This window comes from Primulina eburnea, chromosome 2, assembly GCF_022965805.1.
Source record: "Primulina eburnea isolate SZY01 chromosome 2, ASM2296580v1, whole genome shotgun sequence".
Classification (NCBI taxonomy): domain Eukaryota; kingdom Viridiplantae; phylum Streptophyta; class Magnoliopsida; order Lamiales; family Gesneriaceae; genus Primulina; species Primulina eburnea.
This window is the reverse complement of record NC_133102.1, coordinates 2480119-2501385: the sequence shown is the minus strand read 5'-3', so window position 1 is coordinate 2501385 and position 21267 is coordinate 2480119. Positions and strand designations below refer to the sequence as shown.

The following is a 21267-nucleotide window of genomic DNA, read 5'->3' as shown; positions in this document are numbered from 1 at the left end:
TATGTCTGACATTTTCTCGTGCGATCATGTCACACAGAATTTGTTCAATACGATTTATTTGGTTTGCGTGATTTGTATATTATTACATTAATCCGAGAGTGTACATAATATACACCAAAAGATAGCGACCGCGAGTTCTCGCATAATAAAATAAAATATGAATTTTTTAGTGTAATTATCTATACAATTATATAATACGTGAGTTATATATAACTTTTTCTACATTGTGAAATTTAAAAAATAAAATCTCTTGTTTTTAATAGAAAAATAAAATCTCATTTACACGAGTTAACTAACTATAAAGATGCAATCAAAATATATCTAAAACTGTTATACCGTGTCGAATCGATTCATATACACTGGGAGAAAAATATTTCTCACACAAAAAATATTAATTTTTAATGAACCGGACCAGAGATTAATTTCACAAAATTGATATTAGACGGTCTCATACAAATTTTTTGAAAAATACTCAAATATGACTTCATTTGTCCCCGAAGCCACTCACTTGACAAAGTTGATGTTGTTTGTCATTAATCATATTTTGATTTAGAGATTGATCTTCAAAAATTCAAAATAAAACTTAATTTTCATTACATTAATTTACATGATGATGTTAGAGTTCAAAATAGCTAAACAAATATTCTAACTAAACATATATATATATACAGTTTTGATATCCTACACACCTACCGTGTACACTTTTATGAGCACTTATAAGGTGTCACTCATCTATTGGATGTGATGAAATATAGAAAAAATGTGCATCCAATGAGTGAGTGACACCTCATAAGTGCTCACAAAGGTGTGCACGGTAGGTGTGCAGGATATCAAAACTTTATATATATATATATATATATATATATATATATATATATATATATATATATATATATATATATATATATATATATATATAAAAGAAATCTGAACTAGATTCGTTGCGCTCGAATTTAATTAGACCCAATACTCACCAACCGCCAAATGTTTCTTTAATCGATGTAGTTGCATAGATAAAAGGGTAGTTGGGGAGTGGTTGGGATTATTTTTCTTTTGCTTTCTTTAATTGTTATAATATATGAGTAGGTCTATTGTGAGACGGTCTCACGAATCTTTATCTGGGAAACAAATTCACCTTACTGATATTCACAATAAAAATTAATATTCTTAACATAAAAGTCATATTTTTTTATGGATGACCTAAATAAAATACCAGTCTCACAAAATACGATCCGTGATATCGTCTTACATAAGTTTTTGCCACAATATATTATTTCCCAATAATATCTATATTGTTAAAGAAAAATTAATTCCCTATCACATATTCACGTGGCTACGTGACCTTTTCAATGGTTAGGTCATTTTTGCATGACAAAAAAATATGGTAGCGGGTGGAGAAGACATAATTGAAATTATTCAGTTAATGAGTAGGTGAAACGAGGGTTTGAGGCCTTAATCAAGAATTTTATTTTTTGAAAAGCTTAATCATGGATTTTAAGTTACTCACTTCTGGTTTATTTTGATTTCAACATTTTGTTCTTCGATATTTAAATGTAATCGGGGTTAAATAAATACTACTTTCGTCTCAATGACAAAAACTTGTGTGAGATGGTCTCACGGGTCATATTTATGAGACGGATATCTTATTTGAGTCTCATATGATTATAATCTGTGAGACGATCTCACATGAGACCCACTCCATCTCAATTAGATAGATCATTTTGTTTTTTTACGCAGTTTTTAAAAAATAATTGGAAAATAAAAAAATAACGAACAAATTTTCTGTTTATCTTTATTCAAAAGATTTTTGTATATTTTTCGATAATAGTTATTAGGGATATATTAATAAAAAGAGTGATACTATGTGTATTTATACATTAATTCTTACACTCATCTTTAAGAGAACCAAATTATTCTCTTAAAATCAAGAATATGTATTTTGTGAGATGGTCTCACGAATTTTTAATGTGAGATGGATCAACCCTACCAATATTTACAATAAAAAGAAATATTTTTATCATAAAAAATAATATTTTTTCATGGATGACCCAAATAAGATATCCGTCTCACAAAATACGACTCGTGAGACCGTTTCACACAAGTTTTTCCCTAAAATCAGAGCATTACAAATCACTTTTTGGAAATCATTGTGTAGCAAAAAGACAAAAACATTGTGATACGATCTCACGAGTAATATTTTATGATACTGATTTCTTATTTCACTCATCCATTAAAAAATATTACATTTTTATTCTAAAAATATTTCTTTTAATTGTGAATATCTGTAGGGTTGACCTGTCTCATAGATAAAAATTCGTGAACCCATGGAGACCTGTTCTAGCAAAAAATACACTTCTTTCAAATGAACCACATTATATGGGTGTGTGTTCTTTAAATTTCAACAACCAAAATCAAAATTCAACTTATTTATTTACGTGTATTTTTTTCCACATAATGGTCAAATCTCGCAATACAAAAAAGTGAACTCATGCATTATAAAATGTAAATTTAGATCAGTTTATTTCTTCTTCTATTTTGGGAGCATAACACATACCGTAAACAAATTCCAACTAATATTTATGGGATTTAAGTTTTCTCTCAAAAGAAAGAGAAATCTTTTATTCAAATAAAAAAAAAGAAAGAGAAGTTTTAGTCAAAATCTCGCGATATATTGAATAAAAAGTCGTGATATAATGATTATAAATATAAATATAACAATATGTGTGTGTGTGTTTTTTTTTTTTAAGTATTATTCTAGTAAAATAAAAAATGCTACTATATATAAAAACTAGACTAGAAAATCAGAAAATGAAAAGAAGCTAATATAATTGGAACATATGGAGTATAATTTATACTATTTTATTATCGAATTGTCTTCAATCATAATTTATCATGGATATTTATCAGATTTTAATTCAATATATATTTTTGGTACGCGAACTTCTGTATCATCTTTTTTTTTTCATTATTGTGATGTTCACTATTATACAAATTACAAAATCGAAATAAAGAAGAAAATCTAAAATATTGTATCAGTCATATTATATATTAGTTGTGGAGACTATATATTGTTTTCATACAATTCATATATTATTTTTCGGGGTATATATCGCAAAATTCAAAGCTTGATGATCAATAACGCAGTCAAACTTAATGTTGGAAACTATCGCACTGTCTTTCGATATAGACTGGATAAACCATCGATCAGGTAAACCACACTGAACAAGCTCTATGTCACAAGTTCACCTGATAAGATATTGGTATAAGAAATCGAACTCCTAACCATGAGTCAAACACTCATTTACTTCACAAACTCAAACATGATGACAAATAATAAATAATCTTGAATGCATGAAAGAACATTATTTCATGATGAATCTTTTTATATGAAGTAGATTAAATTAAATATTTTATATTTTTATATCTCTAAGTCATGGAAAAATATAGTGTTTTAATTATGATGAATTTCAGAATACATTCAAATTCAATATTTTTAAAATATTTTCTCAAACAAATAAATTGTTCCAAATCATAAGCTAGCCTTCAAAACGAAACCTTAACAAAATTGGTATACGAAATGCTTTCCCTTTCCCGTCACAAAGAAGAACAAATTCCCATGGACAAACAAAAAGCAGTGCGTTATCTTAACAAACAAGCTACGGGAAAGAAAAGGTGAAAAGAGAATAGAAGGTAAATTCGAGTGATGAGATGCCCCATCCAACCCGTATAATCCGTCAAACTGTTGCATCCTTTTATTTTACTGGCAAATGTGGAATCAACACAAATAAATATGTCATAAAAGAAAAAATCGAGTGAAGTTCTTTTTATTTTTCTGCTTTCCTCCCAAAAACAGATGTTATTTGACGGGTCTTTTATCAAATTGTAGTACTTTTAAATCTCATTTAACAATCTACCGTACTTTTATAAAATTTATTAAAATATTGTTAAAAATTTTTTTTTTTTAAAAAAGAAAAACTTTTACTCCCCCGCCCTTCCAAATGGGGGGGAGTAATTGTTTTTCCCTCCCCCGCCTGTAGGGGTGGCGGGGGAGGGTTTTTAATTAATTTTATTCTCCCCTGCCTGTGGGGGAGGCGGGGGAGGGGTGAATTTAAATATTAAAATAAATTTGTTTTTTTGTGTAATTATTGGTGGCTAATAGAAACCGACGAAACTAACTATAAAAAGATCGATTTGATCTCATTTACAGAGACCATTATTATTGTCGTTATATATGAATTGATATGTGGTCTTATCTTATCATGTCTTTCAATGTCGGCATGAATATCAACATGAATATCGTGAATTATTAATGTTTTTGTATTTATTTGAATCACGAGTTGTCTTTAATTTTTTTTAAATATAGGCAATAAAGAATTCATGTATTGTTTCTCTATATATATCTGAAGTTATTTTTCTTGTTTTGCATCTGATAATAAATATTCTTTCCCGAGTTCTTGTTCCGTCGGTGAATTTAAGGAGTGAAGAAATATTTGACATCAATCAGTCCTGATTGAGGTATATCGTTAATTTTTCAAATATGATATATCAATTTTTGTTTTGAAAATTACATCGATCTAAAAAATAATTTTCATACAAATAATTTATATTCATAATTATTTTTTGTTGTAGATTGAACGACGAACGAAAGATTTGTTCACGATAAAGGACATCTTTTTCTAGGTATATATCATAATTTCATAAATTAAATCTTATTAGATAAATACTTCTATTATTTTTTATTGAACGAACCTAATTATATATTTCAAAAATATTTATGATCATTGATAAACATAATTTTTTTTTATATCTTGTTTATAAAATATATGTGTGCGTAATATTTATGTATATTAAATCATGATGTATAAACAATTTATTATATATATTATACACACACACACACACACATATATATATATATATATATATATATATATATATATATATATATATATATATTATATTGTTAATATTTATAAATCATCGTTTTTTCCTGGTTTATAATTTAGTACGAAATATTAGATCTAAATTTTAAATTCTTAAAGAATAGTTTGAATATAATTGTGAAAATGATTATTTATATTAACAACGTCGATATTCATAAAAACAACGTAAAAAACTAATTAACATATTTAACAATTAACATAATTAATATGTTAGTTTGATTAGTTATTTAATCTAATACTAAATTTAATTACGATGATAATAGGAAATAATCCCTCTTATTTGACTTAATTTAACGAATTAAGATTAAAAATTTCTAAACATAAATTAAAATTAATATAATACAACCATTAAATAAATTAATTGAATACAAATAATTTTAACAACACTTAGAAATATTATTTACCTGGGCACGATAATTCCAATATCTACACTTCCTGAAATAAATCAAGAGACAGAAGATATAACTAGAATTCAAAATTTTATCGTATCGACAAATTTTTGAACACAAGTGACAAACCTTTGAAAAATGAAGTGAACTTCTGTGAACACACTACAAGTGACAGACTTCGGATACAAAATGCAAATTAACTTCTCATGTATATACATATATATAGAATTTTAAAAATATTTAAATTTGCCCACCTATTACAGTGGCGGGCAAGCATTTGAAATATTTTAAAAAGAAACTCTCTCCCGCCTGTCGTACAGGCGGGAGAGATTTGCTCCCCCCCCCCCCCCCCCCCATTTGGAAGGGCGGGGGAGTACAAGTTTTATTTTTATTTTTTTAATTTTTTACAATATTTTTATAAATTTTAGAAAAGTACGGTAGATTGATAAATGAGATTTAAAAGTACTGTAATTTGATAAAAGACCCGTTATTTGACTAAAATACGTCATAAATTTCAGTTGAGTTACAATTATGATAATCACGAGAAATTTAAGGTCTGATTCCAGCAAATATCATTAGTTCAGATGCAGGTCTCGAATTTGCCCTGAGCCTGTAACCACGAAAAAGACCGTTAGAAGATGGCCGAGAGGATGTCCTGACGTCAAGTCAGAGATTGAGGATATAATAGGAAAGCAGCTAAAGATGCTGATGAAAAATAATATATTGAATTTTTTGAACTGAATACTCAAACCTGATATTTATAGGAGGATACATGAGCCCTTGACGAGCCTTCCACCTTAGATGGGGCGGGCCTTCCAACTTAGATGAGGATGGGCCAGAGGACCCAAATATGGTTTGGGCCTAACCCTAGTGGACCCATGTATGGGGTATCAAATCATATTCGATTTCTCATCACAATTTGAGATGTACATAGTAGATTTTTGATGTTCTACTTATCAACATCGATTATACTTTATTAGAAAGTCGATAATGATTATGTTATTCAATAATGACTAGCGTTGAAATTATTTGATATGGATCTTTCATGTGTTTTTGCAATTGATTGATATCAGAAATACGTAGATTATCGTTGTTTTATCGATCTATGTTGATTGAAGTACAATTCTGTTTGTAGTTATCGACCATTAACACCAATAATAGATTTCTTATGTGACGGTCTCACGAATCTTTATCTATGAGACGAGTCAACCCTATTGATATTCACAATAAAAAATAATATGTTAATGTTTTGTATCATGTTAATGTTTGTGAGACGGTCTCCAGATCGTATTTTGTGAGATAGATCTTTTATTTGGTAATCATTAAAAATATTACTTTTTATTTGGGTCTCTTGTGAGACGGTCTCACGAATCTTTATCTGTGAGACAAGTCAATCCTATCGATATTCATAATAAAAAGTAATACTCTTCGCATAAAAAGTAGTATTTTTTCATGGATGACCAAATAAGAGATCTGTCTAACAAAATACGACCTGTAAGACCGTTTCACACAAATTTTTGCCTAACACCAATTATCTTGTTCAATAATGATTAGCTTTAAAGGACCGATTACACCATATAATTGTGTTTACGGTACTTAATTATTTATAAATAATACTTATTTACTTATTAATTGTGATAAATTCATTCTAAGTTGTCACCGATTAGAATTCAAATTTCAGTTCAAAAATCGCATCAATTTACAATTTTTTTAAAAAGTTTTCTTCCTTCACGTTGTGGTCGTTTAAATGAAGAGAAATAATTATTTTTTATTTAAATACTATAATAGATAAGATTATTATTGACTTTTAGGATAAAGTGTTCGGTCATATGGTATTCTTGTGCCTACGAGGGGACTCGCGAGTAAATGAAACATGGATTTTGGCACTTTTCTGTAAATTGTGATTGTGATTATAATAAAGCACCGGATATGTATTAAAAAAGGGTTAGATTTTAAAAAATAGATTTTTTATTAATCAATTAATTTTTTAAAAATATGATATTTAATTGGACTTTTTGTTTAAAAAATGAACAATGTGGGGTTAGGTTGGACCATTTGCTCCTCGGTTTGGATTACTCAAAATAAATTGGTCGATGGCCCACGTTGTTTAACAATAAAAGTAAGCCATGTGGCCCATCGGCCTTTATTTTTGTTGAAATTTTTGCCACGTTTTAAAAATCAAAAGTTTTTTTATTTCAATTTTTTTTTTTTTTAAAAGTCAGATATTGTAAGATGTTTTTTACTTCAAACTTGGCTACTATTTGGATTTTTATTTTTAGAAAAGAAGAATCCCTAATATTTACTATAATTCTAATATTTTGTAAAAAAATTAAATTATTCTTAATCCAAAAACTTTGGATTTTAATTCCACGGTAGATATTTTGGATTCCCCAATAATATATGAGTAGGTCTATTGTGAGATAGTCTTACGAGTTTTTATCTGTGAGACGGGTCAACTCACCGATATTCACAATAAAAAATAATACACTTAGCATAAAAATTAATATTTTTTTTCATTAATGACCCAAATAACTGATATTCATAATAAAAAGTAATACTCTTAGCATAAAAAGTAATATTTTTTCATTGATGACTCAAATAAGAGATCCGTCTTACAAAATACAACGCGTGAGATTGTTTCTGTCAGTTGTCTCACATCGGTTGGATAAAATACCTGGGAGTTGTATATATATGGTCTTGGACAATCCTCCTCACTAGAGCTTGTTTTTGGGGTTGAGTTGGGTCCAAGTTGCAATCTTAACATTATATCAGAGTTCACATTCCACTGTTATGTGTTGGACTGCCCATAGTTGGGTCACTTGTTCTGCCCATAATTGAGTCATTTGTAAACTTCACGCTACATATGTTTATTCTTGGTTGAAAAGAGTGTGTGTTAGTTGTCTCACATCAGTTGGATAAAACACCTGTTGTCAAGGGCGGAGAACACTGTGGGCAAAGCTGGGCATAAGCCCAGCAGATTTTTTTTTAAAATTTTAGGCCTAGGTATGCATGTATAAAGCCCAATTTTAAAGTCCAATTTATTTAGAGGTAATTATTAAATTTGTAGAACCATTATCTCACAAAAAACAAGAAAATAATGGATTGAATTTTAAAGTCCATTAATGGTTAAAGCCCACTTCAAATGGGTAATTAAATGTATAGATTTAAAATCGAATTCAAAATGTTATTATGTGTAGATTGTAATATCATTATTGAAAAAATAAAAACAAGACGCCATTTCGTAATACAATGGCAAATGACCTTCTTGCCAATACCATGGTTGTTTATATATAGAGAGATATCGCTCTGGGTATTGATACAGAATTTATCATAAACAAGTTTGATGTATTGAAAAATCGCAAAATTCGTCTTAAATAAAAATTTAGTACGTTCTTTTAACTTCTTTTTTATTTCTATTATGTGAAGTTTAAATTAATATTTATAAGAATTAGGTATGTTTCTATAGTTTTTTTTATTTCTATTATATGAAGTTCAAATTAAAATTTAAAAACATTCTGCCCACCGGAGAAAATATTTCTGGCTACGCCACTGCCTGTTGTATATGTGGTTGTGGACAATCCTCTCTCCTTGAGCTAGCTTTTGGGGTTAGGTTATGTCCAAGTTCCAATCTTGACAGTTTCATACAAGTTTTTATCATAATATAGTATTTTCAACAAAAGTCGAGTAAATTCCGATGTAACAACGTTGCGAATAAATGTTAAAAACGTGATATACCACTACCATCGATGATTGAGTACTGAGATCTGCTAATTCGTGTGACGGTCAAACAGAGTCACATAATTGATTGAACCAAAACAACTGAAAATTAAAATTCCATATACCAAAACCAAGATTTTAATACAGAGTTGACTATTTTACCAATACAACCTTACTATAATTTCAATTGTATCAGCGGCGAACTGCATGCAAATTCAGCCCTTTATCCTTGTGAAGCGTAAACATGGTTCGATAAGTAGCGTCCTCGTCTCCATCCACAAGTTTGAATTTGAAAAGGAAGAGAAGAGTGGCGGCAAGTATCTTCATTTGCCTGTAAGCAAATTCCTTCCCCAAGCAAATTCGAGGCCCAGCCTATTGAAGTAGGAACAAAGAAATAATCAGCTAGTGTTAAATAAATACACCCAATACTTAAAAGACATGAGAGAATGCTGACCTGAAATGCAGTGAATTTGAAAGGGCTTTCTGCTTGAAAAACACCATTTTGGAGCCATCTTTCAGGCCTGAATTCCTCAGCATCTTCTCCCCAAATATGTGTCATTCTTCCCATTGCATACGGCATGTAAGCCACCCCATCTCCTTTCTTTATCTTGTTCCCATCAGGAAGAATATCATCTTCACTTGCAAACTTCCCATCCTGCGTTGTATTGGATTCTTACATATTTATATATGTATAATGTAATGCACTAATTAAGATCGAGAGAAGAAATTAAAACCAAATCAACTGATCTCTTGTTTGGTCGTCATGAATTCGTATTTTACAGCAGAGTCAAATATTGCTTACCAGAGGAACAGCGGGATAAAGCCTGAGAGTTTCTGTAAGAGCTGAGTGTAGATATTGCATCTTGTCAATGGCGGAGTCGGTTAATTTGAATATGAATTCATCGACAGATAATCCATCAGCTGCCTCAATATCAGTGGCTAACTTCACTTCCATAGCCACCTTTTCTTGAATCACGGGATGCTTGCTTATCATGTAAAAGAACCAAGTAAGTGTGTTTGCAGAAGTGTCCTTTCCCGCTATTATGAAACTCAGAATTATGTCTCTCAGATATTTGTCGCTCATGTTTTCTTCTTCACTCTTGAGAAATCTCGACAGTATGTCTTCTTTTGAACCCTAAAAAACATTATAATTAACGGAGAAAACCATAAATTGTTGATATTTAATAAATAAATTTGTTTTTATATTAAAAGAAAGGTATGTTCTGGTCTTTTGATTGAATTTTATTAGGAAAACATTTTTTTTTTCCAGTAAGTAGAAGCTAAAGAAAATTTCTAAAAAAATCTAAAAATTTAAAAGACAGATCCAAATTTATTTTCTCATTCAAAATTTTTGAGAGATATCATCCAAAAATAGAACTAATTCCATATTTTTTTTAATGAAAGACCAAAAAAATTTATTTTTGTGTTCAATAGTGCACTTTTGTATCTAAATTTCTCCTCAGCATCAACTTCATAGGTATTTAACTCGTGCAAAACCTGTTCAGTTTTCATCTGGTCTCGTTTGCGTTGGATCAGTTTGTAAACAAAACTGTCAATGATCTTGATGTTATTCTTGAGATTTCTTTCCAAGCCAATGTTAAGAGATCTTTTGATTCTCCACAGAACATCAACGTATCTCCAGTATATGATAACATTGGAATCGTCGAAAGCTTTAATAAATTGGTTGCTCGTTTCATCCGAACCCGACAGGGTGTTGAGATCTACACCAAATCCCACCTTAAACATCGAGTCCATTGTTGTCTTCATCAACAAATCCTGTGACACCTCAAAAGTCAAAATTTACGTAGATGGGTACTGGATACACCATCTAGTGAATGAAAATGACATCAATGTTCATACCTGTAATTCAACTCGGGTATCTTCACCAATCTTGTTAACAAATTTAGCAGCATTAGAGCGAAAAACATCGCTGCTAAAATCTCTGAGCACTTTGGTTGAGAACTCGTAGCTTGCAAGTTTTCTCTGGTAACGCCATTTGTCTCCATCCACGGCAAATATTCCATCCCCGAATAGATCTTTCATTATGTCACAATGGTGATCCCCCTTTAGTTAAACATCCCACATCATGTTAAGTTCAACAAAATCAATGCTTAAATAAATCGGTGGAGATTTTTTTGACTTCATCTAATATTTTAAAGATACATAATATATTCATTAGCTATTTTACCTTGCAATAGTTGCGGAAATTGGTTTTCAAGATGTGCTCCACATTATCCGGATCAACGGTGTATATCTCACTATGTGAGTCTGCGAGCAAACGGAAAGTGTGGTGCTTCCTGGCCAGAGGAATTTGATAATCGAAAAGTCTTTTGAAGTGTATGAGTTGATTCAGCATATGTCCAGCCACCGGGGGTCGACCGGCACCAGATGCCACTTCTCCAATATAAAAGATTATTGATGATACAATGAATCCCAAGATAACGTAGAACGGCAACCCGAGAAATGTTAGTAGGTAAGATTTTGTAGCAAAGGAACTTATTACAAGAAAGGCAACTGATGAAACAAAAAGAAGAAGACTGCCCATATTGGCTGAAACTCTGGGTTACAACTTACAAATTGGAGGTTGGATCGGAGAGTTCACTAAAATATGCCGTGTCTTCAGTACTATCTATGAAAATGGGTTGCTATCAGAAATCAATTCAGTTTAGGTTCTGATTAATCAAGATTAAGGGTATTGATGTCTTTGAAAATACTTTTTAAAAACAAAAAAAACTGTGTGTATTATGTATATGTTAGCTTTTTATCAGATATTTTAAAATATATTGTAATTAAGTAGAGTAATGTAAATAAAAGGATCTGAATTTCAGAAAATCATGCAGTAGAGACAGGATATTGTACTTCATGAAAATTTAATAATTGACTTTTGCAATCATAGTTACTGCCACTTTTCATAAAATGGATCGTTTATAAATTAAGCTTCCAAAGCACGAAAATAGTTTTTATTTAATAAAAGAAGTGTAAAAAAAAGAAAAAAAACAAGCTGGACCCAGCTTTTCTTGGAATCGGGATCGATAATTCCAAGGTATTGCATGTCAAATCACTTGTTACATTTAAGGTTACCGGCGCCTATTTTCAGAGCTTAAATATGCACGATGTGGATTAGAAGCATCTTCATAGCCGGATATCTATTTTGGTACTGTGGATTGAAAGGGACTTGCAAAATTAATTTTGAGAAGCAAACAAGAAACTAAATACGATAACTTCTAATTTGATCAAATTGTATATATTTATATATACAAAGATTAAACCAGAAACCCTTTCCCAAGTATTCACTACACCATAATTCCCTCATTTATAACTTTAATTCCCGATCGAATCAATTAACTAACATAATATCTTCGTCTAAATTTCGAAATTATGGAAACACACATAGTTTACAAAATGAGTGCTGTTCTTAGTACTTAGCAAACATTCGTTTTATTTAGTTTTCAAGAGCAAAGGTCCAACGTTATCCCCGGTAGCTTTGTTGTGCTTCAAATGGGTTCCATCGCAAAGGGGAAAGGTCTTGGACCTCCAACACCTGCCACACAAAATAATATGGGTAAGAAATTGAAGCCAAAATTTTTTCCTCTGAACGAATTCCCTACGCTACTATTTTCCAAGCAACACGACAAGCTAAGAGAATTCTAAAATACCCTAACAAGATATAATTAATAACATGCATGGCTTTAGAACCTTTAGACCGAGTCATTTCCATCATGATATTCATGAATATTATTCTGCATATAATCTTGAAATATTCAAATTTATAATTAGCTAGAATTGGCTACTTCACTATGAACCCCCCATAACATTTTACTGACATTCTTACATTAAAAGAACACCAGTTAAAAAAAGGTTTGTTGAACCTCCTCGGTTGTTTCCTTAGCCAAATGTGGGCTAATTGCACATTCAAATTGCCGGGGAATGATGGATCGTCGGCCATGTCGGAATATGAATCTTATTTTGAAAGTACAAAAGACGGCTCTAGTTTAGGCTACTCCTGAGACATAGATCGCTCAATTTTTTCTTACTTGTAAGATTGTAGATTTTTGAGAAGATCACGCATATCACATTAACCCGACAAGACAAGAACAAAGAATTAACACGTGCGGTGTATCAGAAAAATCCTACAAAAATAACCAACAGATTCGGACTTTAAAACCTATGCATACTCCTTGATCATTTATGAAGGAAAAAAATATTAGCAGCTAGAATTAACTGTTATGCATAAATCAGTTCACAATTCTTTAAAAAGAAAAATGAGTACCAAATACTATGAAATCGATTCAAAAAAATGAATTATTGGCTGATGAAACGGATTAAAGTTCAAATTGGGAAAAAAAGAAACAAACTAAACACGATAGAAAATTCCGTATGGATCGAAAACAAAACCTGCAGTACGCAGTGACGGGTTTGGAGAGGTCAGTGACGAGAATCGAGTCCACCACTTTATCTTCGGTCTTGCGGATATCTGGGTTTACCGTCTCAGCTCTCACCACAACCATCCGCCGATGCTTACTGGCAGCGGCCGACGACGCGGTCCTGCCGTATGAGATCCCGGCATACACAGTGCATGTAACAGATGCCATGTATATTACTATAGCGAAAATTTCAAATCCTGATTCGTGGGATTTTCGAATGACTGCGAAACTCTAGGGTGGAAGACGGTTAAGTCGATGCTACATGTGGGCACGGCTCATATGATTTGGATGGATAAGAATAAGATTCACATACAATGATTTTAAAAAAATTAATAGACTCCGTGTATATATAATTAAATTTGTACCCTTGATTTTATCATGGGATACATGTAAGATGGAATCTACCGTGGCCCGTGGGGAGACGGGTAGTATCAGTTGAGTAGCTAATAAAGAACTTGAGGCTGACACGCTCCCTTAATATTTTTGGATTATTTTGTCGATATGTTTTCGGATTTCTTTCATCATTTTATTTAGACAAACTAATTGCTCCCCCATCACATTTCAACCAGGGCCCAACTATATTATCATTGGGCCGGCCCATTCATCTGACACTTGTTGGCCCCAACGTTTAAAAATGAGATAAACCGGTCCTCTTTCTCTCACTCTCTCCATTTGACACTGGAAAGTCGCCGAAAAGCTAGAAGTCTAAAACGTGGATGGAGCAGCTTAGATGCCAAAGGATCGGATGCGAAGCACTGTTCACCGAAGATGACAATAAGGAAGATTCGTGTACTTATCACGATTCCGTAAGTAATCCTTCCCTCTCTTTCTTGTTCGATTTGCGTGTGTGAGATTTTTTTTGGGATCTCTTTTATTTTTCGGTTAATTTACGTATTGAAGCGATTTGATCGGTTACCGGATGAATTAGTTCTTCGGTGAAAGTTTAACTGAGTATTTTTAGATTTGGCGCAGGGACTGTAGAGTTGGCAAATGATAGTTAGATTTATATGCTGCAGAAATTGTACTCGAATTTTGTCAGGGTTAAGCTTTCCATTTATTTACCTTGTGATGTACATTTTCTTGCTGGAATGATACTTCGGTTTTTTTCTTCAACGGGTAGTCCGTTTTCTTGAGATAAGTTCAGAATGTCATATGTTTTGCAAAATTTAATTTTAAGTTTTAATTAATTGGAGAATGCAATGCTTTTATGGAAGTATTTTCTGGCTGGACAGATTTTCTAATCTTTTTACTATATATATCTATGATCAATTAGTTTATGTTATTTGGGTTTTATCTAGATGGTAGAAAGTAATAATGATTGATACAAATATACAGAAAGTACAGTGGTGAGGACAATCACTAAGCTGATTCCAAGGAAAAACATAGAATAACGAATGAGATGTCCGCAGAAAGGATTGTTTGATTAACTGCTCATGTTATTATACATTATTGGCATGACTTGTCTAACTTGTCAATGATTTGGAAGCTTAAATAGATCTCCAGCTTATGAAATATATTTATTGCCTTACATATCTTGATAATCACGAATTTAACGTCTCCTGATGTATGTACCATGCTTCAACCGGGGCCCGTCTCTTAAACTAGGGTGTAAGTGACATTTTCTCTAACTTTCTCCTTTGACGAGTTGATAAAACTGCGCTTTTCTGAATTTCTAAAATTAATCACAGAAATGTCTTTAACAGCCTAAATTTCATGATGGGATGAAAGAGTGGAGCTGTTGTAAGAAAAGAAGTCACGATTTTAGTCAATTTCTAGCACTTCCAGGGTATGTAGCTTTTCCTTCTTGCTGCATGTGCATTTTAAAAGTTAAAAATTTAGTGTCCAATATTTATGTGTGACGGTGTGAGCTTTACTTGATGTTTGGCTGTCTTTTCTTTTACCGGATGAATGATTCACTCAATTTTCTTTCCAGATGTTTCTGGGCTCTTGAGTTGTATGCACATATCCTGTAATATTAAATTTGATAACTAATTTTCTGGAAGTTATATCTATATGTTTTCTGAAGGGATGCTAATTTTTTGCGAATTCAATCGTGAATGGCGTTCAGGTTCAATATTCTGTTTAGGAATATTTTTCCCATTCATTAAAGATGGTGGGTCTGCTCATTTTTTCATTCTTCTTTGCATTGATAGACTCTGCCAGCTTGCTTCATTGAGAGATCTATCTATTGTATATTGTTCAAAACTGATTGTTGTCAGTCTAAAGTTGCAAGACAGGAAAGCACACAACTGAGAAACCTGTGCTGCCGTCGATAGCTGTAACTCCAAAGCAACCAGTTTATGAAACGAGTGCCACAGTCAATTCATCATCAAAAGATTCTTGTTCAAGGTGCCGCCAAGGATTTTTCTGCTCCGACCATGGTAGGCCTTTTATGTAGTGATTTGACTTCTTTCAAAACTGGAGGCTGATTATTTGCGGATAAGAATTACTTGTTTCATTTAAATAATTAGCAGAAAGCCAATAAAACACGACTTCTATATGTAGATTTGTGATATAATCAAGTGGTTGACTTTAGATTAGGTTATGCTACTGGTGTTTTAACATTCACCTTCCTTTTCATCCTCGTCAGGTTCACAAGCTCGAGCATTGAACTCAAAAGTATCCAATTCTGTGCTAGATGCTCCTAGTGAAAGTAATCGAACGTTGCAGTATGCCCAACCCCCTAAACCTAAGAAAATTGTCGACATAAATCAATCCCAGATTTGTAAAAACAAAGGATGTGGAAAAACTTTTATAGAGAAGGATAATCACGAGGAAGCCTGCAGTTACCATCCAGGACCAGCAGTTTTTCATGACCGAATGAGAGGGGTATGAATACAAGTTGCCTGTGTTTTCTCATCATTAAATTTTGTTAATGAGCATTCTAGTTACTCTTCATCGTCGTTCGACAACATCATTTATAGATAGGTTTTTTTGCAAAAAAAAGTTGAGATTGGTAACATGGCTCCTCTTATTTATTGTTTTGTGTGACCATTCACCCACCTCAACTGGCAAATTACAAGTCATTATGTCTTCTGAATATGTTATACGTTCACATGGGCAACACACTTATGATATCTTCTCTCCTTTTGACATGCAGTGGAATTGCTGTGATATTCACGTTAAAGAATTCGATGAATTTATGAGCATACCACCATGTGCCAAAGGATGGCACAATGCTGATCCAGAGTCATAAACATGGCACAAACATCCCCCAAAAGGTTGTTTGCTGCAGTTTATAGTCATTTATAGTCTACGGTTGTCATCTTTGGTCGAGTGTTCAAAATGGAGAGATTTTGTTCTACCTGGCGCTAATCCATTATCCTCGATTTTGTTCCACCATGCTCTATCGGTTTAGCACATTTACTCTAGATGCAAGTACGAGTGAAAGTTGTTGCCTCTATCGAAAATAATATTTTTTTAATAATATTTTCAAACATTAGCTGATAAAAATACTCCTTGCATTTACCACGGTGACAGTAATTGATAGTCTCGTAACTCATCAACACTTGTCGTGTTGTAATCAAACTTTCTAAATTTTTTGAAGTAATCGCGTGTTCGTATGATATACGAACAGAGACCGCTCGACTAAGGTTTCGGTTGGAGAGAAAAAAAAAAGATTTGGACGAAAGATTCTCAAAAAAAAAATTGGGAGTTTTTTAAAGTAAGGAAGTAAGGAAAAATTTCTCCTCCCCAAAATGCGACATCATTTTCTTTTCTTTTATCTTCTCAAATTCCAAATATAAGTAGACTAAAATTTGAATAAGACGTGATCGTCTTTTGTAAAACTGATTTTTTATTCGTGTTATCTATGAAAAAGTATTACTTTTTATGTTAATATTACCTTTTGTTTTGAATATTGATATGGTTGATTCGTCTCACAGATAAAGATCCGTGAGATAGTCTCGTACAAGACATGCTCATATAAACTTACATAAATCAAATAAGTGTATTAATTACACAATTTCCCATAATCCATACATCAGTTTAATAATGATGTATTAATATTGAATATTTTTTGGTACCTAAAAAGTCATTTAATATATGACATAACACACACTCCATACACAGAGTATATATTTTCACGTGTGAGTATTTGTCACGAATGGCAACCTCGGCAAAATTTATCACTGATAGGATCGCGTCTTTGGCTCATAAACGAAGCCAAGCCCAAAAACGACGCCTCCACCAATTCTTCCGCCCAATCCTTGTCTCCTCCGCCGTGGTTAATCGGCGGTTCACATGACCCAAAGCCGCAATACGACACCGGAAGACGAGACACGAAACCCGATTCAGACCGGAATGAGGCTCATTGTCCCCTTGCAAGGAGTAGTTCAAGGCAGGGGCGGACTCATCCTCGGCTCACTCATACCATGCGCTTTGTTATATTTCGTCCAATTTTACTTCAAGCGACACCGCTCCGCACCTGGTTCTTCCTCCTCGAGTCCTTCGTTGCCGTCCACGTCATCGCCCAACCTTCCCGAGCTACCCCGGTCGTCTTCGCGCGCCAATTTGCTGACGCGTGGTTCCATGGGACGCGTCGACGTCTCTGCTCGGGCGAGCTCCATAGCCAAACCTAATGATTCGCCTTACTATATTGGGTTGGATAGTGTGCGGGAAAATCCGTATGATGAAATTCATAATCCTGATGGGATTATCCAGCTCGGATTGTCCGAAAATAGGGTACTCGCATGCAATTATGTTATCTATTACTGTCTCATTTGTCAATGAAAATTGAGAGCTTCTACAGATTCCGACATTTTTTGGTTACTTCGTCTTTTTCAGTTGTCGTTGGATCTAATTGAGAAGTGGCTCTCCGAAAATTTGAGTAATTCTGTGCTCGGAATCGGGGATTGTGGTATAGGGATAAGTGGAATTTCCACGTACCAGCCTTCAGATGGATTGATGGAGCTGAAAGTGGTAAAATGTGGAATGCTTTTTTTGAACATGCAAATTACGAATTTGTTTGCTGATGATTTCTTAGGCTCATTGTTCTGGTTTTGGTTTCTTATTTCCTTGTACATAAGCATGCCGAATTCGGTGCCTGTTCCGACTGCCAGTTAGTAACCTACGAACATGTTCTTAACTAAATTCTGTTTGATACCAGCGTTCTACACAGTTTTCCTGTTCCATATTTCAGCTGGTAGACTTATAATTGTTTTCTCTTAAACCTCACCTTTGCTAATTGGTGTTGTAATTGATCCTTCCTAAATTTACACACTTGTGTTTGAAGGGAAAATGTACATTTATTTTGCAGGTGATGGCTGGTTTCATGACTGGTGTAATGGGAAAAACTGCATCATTTGACCCATCACAAATGATTTTAACATCCGGTGCAACTCCTGCACTTGAAATGCTCAGTTTTTGTCTGGCTGACCCTGGAAATGCATTCCTTGTCCCTGCACCATATTATCCTGGGTATGCATGTAAATTTTTATCTTGGATATGATCTTTAACCGCCACAGAATTTCTTTTATTCTGCGATTTTTGTTGGATGGCTTCATTACCATACATGTTTCGTCTTTTGTTTCTTGTCATTTTTGCTGCATTTTTCGGTCGCTCCTTTTTGCATAAGGCATACGAAGTAAACTACTATTTTCTTTCTAAAGTTTTGATAGGGACATGAGATGGAGAACGGGAGTTGAGCTAATCCCTGTTCACTGTCGTAGCTGTGATGACTTCACATTGAGCATCACTGCTCTTGACCAGGCATTTAATCAGGCAAGAAAAAGAGGTCAAAAAGTCCGCGGATTACTCATTTCCAATCCTTCAAATCCTGTTGGGAATATGCTGAAAAGAGACATGCTCTATGATCTCCTAGATTTTGCCAGAGAAAGGAACATCCACATCATATCAGATGAAATTTTTGCAGGTTCAACATATGGAAATGAGGAGTTTGTAAGCATGGCCGAGATAGTTGATTCAGAAGATGCTGACAAAGATAGGGTTCACATTATACATGGATTGTCCAAAAACTTCTCAATTCCGGGCTTCAGGGTTGGGGTTATATATTCCTTTAATGAAAATGTTCTGGCTGCTTCCAGGAAATTGGCTAGATTTTCTTCTGTTTCAACTCCTACTCAGAAGCTCCTAGTATCAATGCTTTCAGATACAAGGTTTATCAGGGAGTACACCCAGGAAAATAGGAGGAGAATATTTGAAATGTATAATTTATTTGTCGCGGGTTTGAGAGACCTCGGTATTAAATGCTCAAAAACCAGTGCAGGTTTATTCTGTTGGGTAGATATGAGCAGATTGATTAGTCCTTACAATGAGAAAGGGGAGCTTGATCTGTGGCATAAGCTTTCGAGTATTGCAAAGATTAATGTTACTCCTGGATCCGCTTGCCATTGTATTGAACCTGGATGGTTCAGAGTTTGTTTTACCACAATAAGTAAAAAGGACATTCCTGTGGTTATGAAAAGAATACGTCAAGTTGTTGAAAGCTGTAAACCTCTTGTGTAAGACATTGTGGAATTTGTGTTATTGGTGCCAAAAGGCAAGTATGCCCTGGTTCGGATGGAGTGGTGATGTTTTTATAGACGTCGAGTTGCATATCACCTTTTTTCAAAAAAAAATTGAGTTACAGTTCTGGGAGTGGTTTAGTTCAGAAGTCAGAAACTGATAATATTTTAATATTCTAATATTAGAATGGAATACCAGACAGGTAAACCTTTTCGGTTTACATTCAATGATCGATTATATCCTGTAATGCAACATTCCTGTATATGCTTCAGCTGCAAGTGACTCTTCCACTTACTTTGCCATCCGATGAGAATGCAGTCAATTCAAAGAAATCCACAATCGAATCCGCTCCTTTGTGAAGTCATGTCAACCCTGAGTTTGAACATGGAAGCTGCCAGGTAAATTTTTTATTTTTTTTAGTTGCTCCTGGCTTTTTACGTCATTGAAAACCTGTGATTTTCTTGCTCATGTTAATGCGCCAAGTACTGTTAATACCATAGATAGGCCAAGTCATTAAAAAGGTACAGAGCTCAAAGAGTAGAGGGCTCAGCCGTTGTGTCTCAATACAATGCACACCTTGGTCTCGAAGCACTGAGCCTTTGATGCACGTTAAGCTCAAGATGTTCTAGCACACCTTGACATAGTGGATGGTGTGAAAGGTGAAAGTTGAGATACGTGTTATTCATTTTCGGTTACAGACCAAGTAATATTTGTTTTATATAATTCATTGATTTGTAGATGTTGGATGATTTGTGGAGAAAATTTGTCAAATATTTGTACTTGGTGTATTTTTTTTTTTTTTGTGATTCCTCGAAGTGAGACGCTTGTCTTGATTCTATACTCTATAATGACCGCATGCGTGCCTTGGCATCTTGGGGGTAAAGTAGACTTGAGTAATTAGATGTATATCGACCATGCATAAATACGTTTGGTTTGTTCATTTTTACTACTTTCGCAAGTTATGTCTGTTTCATGGCTTGTGGCTAAGTAGTGGATTACGCTGCTGCCTATTGCTTATTGTGGTATTCTGTCAACAAGAAGTTTGCTTCCTGGGAACATTGCTCAAAAATGCCAATTTTTTGGCGCTAAGCCATTTAATTAAAATCAAGGGAAGGTAGACGGGTAGAACGCACTGCCTTCAGTGTGCAAAGAATGGCTTCACTGTGCCTTCCCTGTGCAAAGAATGCCTTCAACTAATTCCATCGCACCAAATTCAATTCTTGGGCACAAGCTGATTTGGCGTTCATATATCCTCGTTAACGTCTAACTTCGTGATACCAGCATGCATCTTCAAATATTTTGATGTTTACCGTATATATTTCATAAAAG

The 21267-nt window shown here is 33.4% G+C and overlaps 4 protein-coding genes across 6 annotated transcripts; 2 read left to right on the top strand and 2 right to left on the bottom strand.

Annotated features, from left to right (window-relative positions):
- Positions 1 to 9214: 9214 nt before the first annotated feature.
- Positions 9215 to 11783, bottom strand: LOC140824470 (cytochrome P450 704C1-like). Its single transcript, XM_073186056.1, has 6 exons — positions 11238 to 11783; positions 10910 to 11113; positions 10547 to 10825; positions 9852 to 10184; positions 9504 to 9704; positions 9215 to 9421 (listed from the first exon to the last, which is right to left on the bottom strand). The coding sequence occupies exons 1-6, from the start codon at positions 11592 to 11594 to the stop codon at positions 9242 to 9244; spliced, it is 1554 nt and encodes a 517-aa protein (XP_073042157.1). The 5' UTR covers positions 11595 to 11783; the 3' UTR covers positions 9215 to 9241.
- A 557-nt stretch (positions 11784 to 12340) lies between these two features.
- Positions 12341 to 13717, bottom strand: LOC140818896 (CDGSH iron-sulfur domain-containing protein NEET-like). The gene is made up of 2 exons (XM_073178926.1): positions 13445 to 13717; positions 12341 to 12590 (listed from the first exon to the last, which is right to left on the bottom strand). Exons 1-2 carry the CDS (start codon positions 13639 to 13641, stop codon positions 12488 to 12490), a joined length of 300 nt encoding a protein of 99 aa, XP_073035027.1. The 5' UTR covers positions 13642 to 13717; the 3' UTR covers positions 12341 to 12487.
- Positions 13718 to 14131: 414 nt separating this feature from the next.
- Positions 14132 to 16672, top strand: LOC140818860 (cysteine and histidine-rich domain-containing protein RAR1). 3 transcript variants are annotated; one of them, XM_073178922.1, is made up of 5 exons: positions 14132 to 14279; positions 15177 to 15259; positions 15700 to 15854; positions 16064 to 16302; positions 16574 to 16672. In XM_073178922.1, exons 1-5 carry the CDS (start codon positions 14190 to 14192, stop codon positions 16667 to 16669), a joined length of 663 nt encoding a protein of 220 aa, XP_073035023.1. In that variant the 5' UTR covers positions 14132 to 14189; the 3' UTR covers positions 16670 to 16672. The 3 variants fall into 3 exon arrangements, with proteins under 3 accessions (XP_073035023.1, XP_073035025.1, XP_073035026.1); XM_073178924.1 differs by having other exon boundaries at positions 14159 to 15081; XM_073178925.1 differs by having other exon boundaries at positions 14159 to 15081; positions 15162 to 15259.
- Positions 16673 to 17567: 895 nt separating this feature from the next.
- Positions 17568 to 20038, top strand: LOC140818840 (probable aminotransferase ACS12). The gene is made up of 4 exons (XM_073178898.1): positions 17568 to 18156; positions 18259 to 18393; positions 18731 to 18891; positions 19083 to 20038. The coding sequence occupies exons 1-4, from the start codon at positions 17716 to 17718 to the stop codon at positions 19936 to 19938; spliced, it is 1593 nt and encodes a 530-aa protein (XP_073034999.1). The 5' UTR covers positions 17568 to 17715; the 3' UTR covers positions 19939 to 20038.
- Positions 20039 to 21267: the final 1229 nt, after the last annotated feature.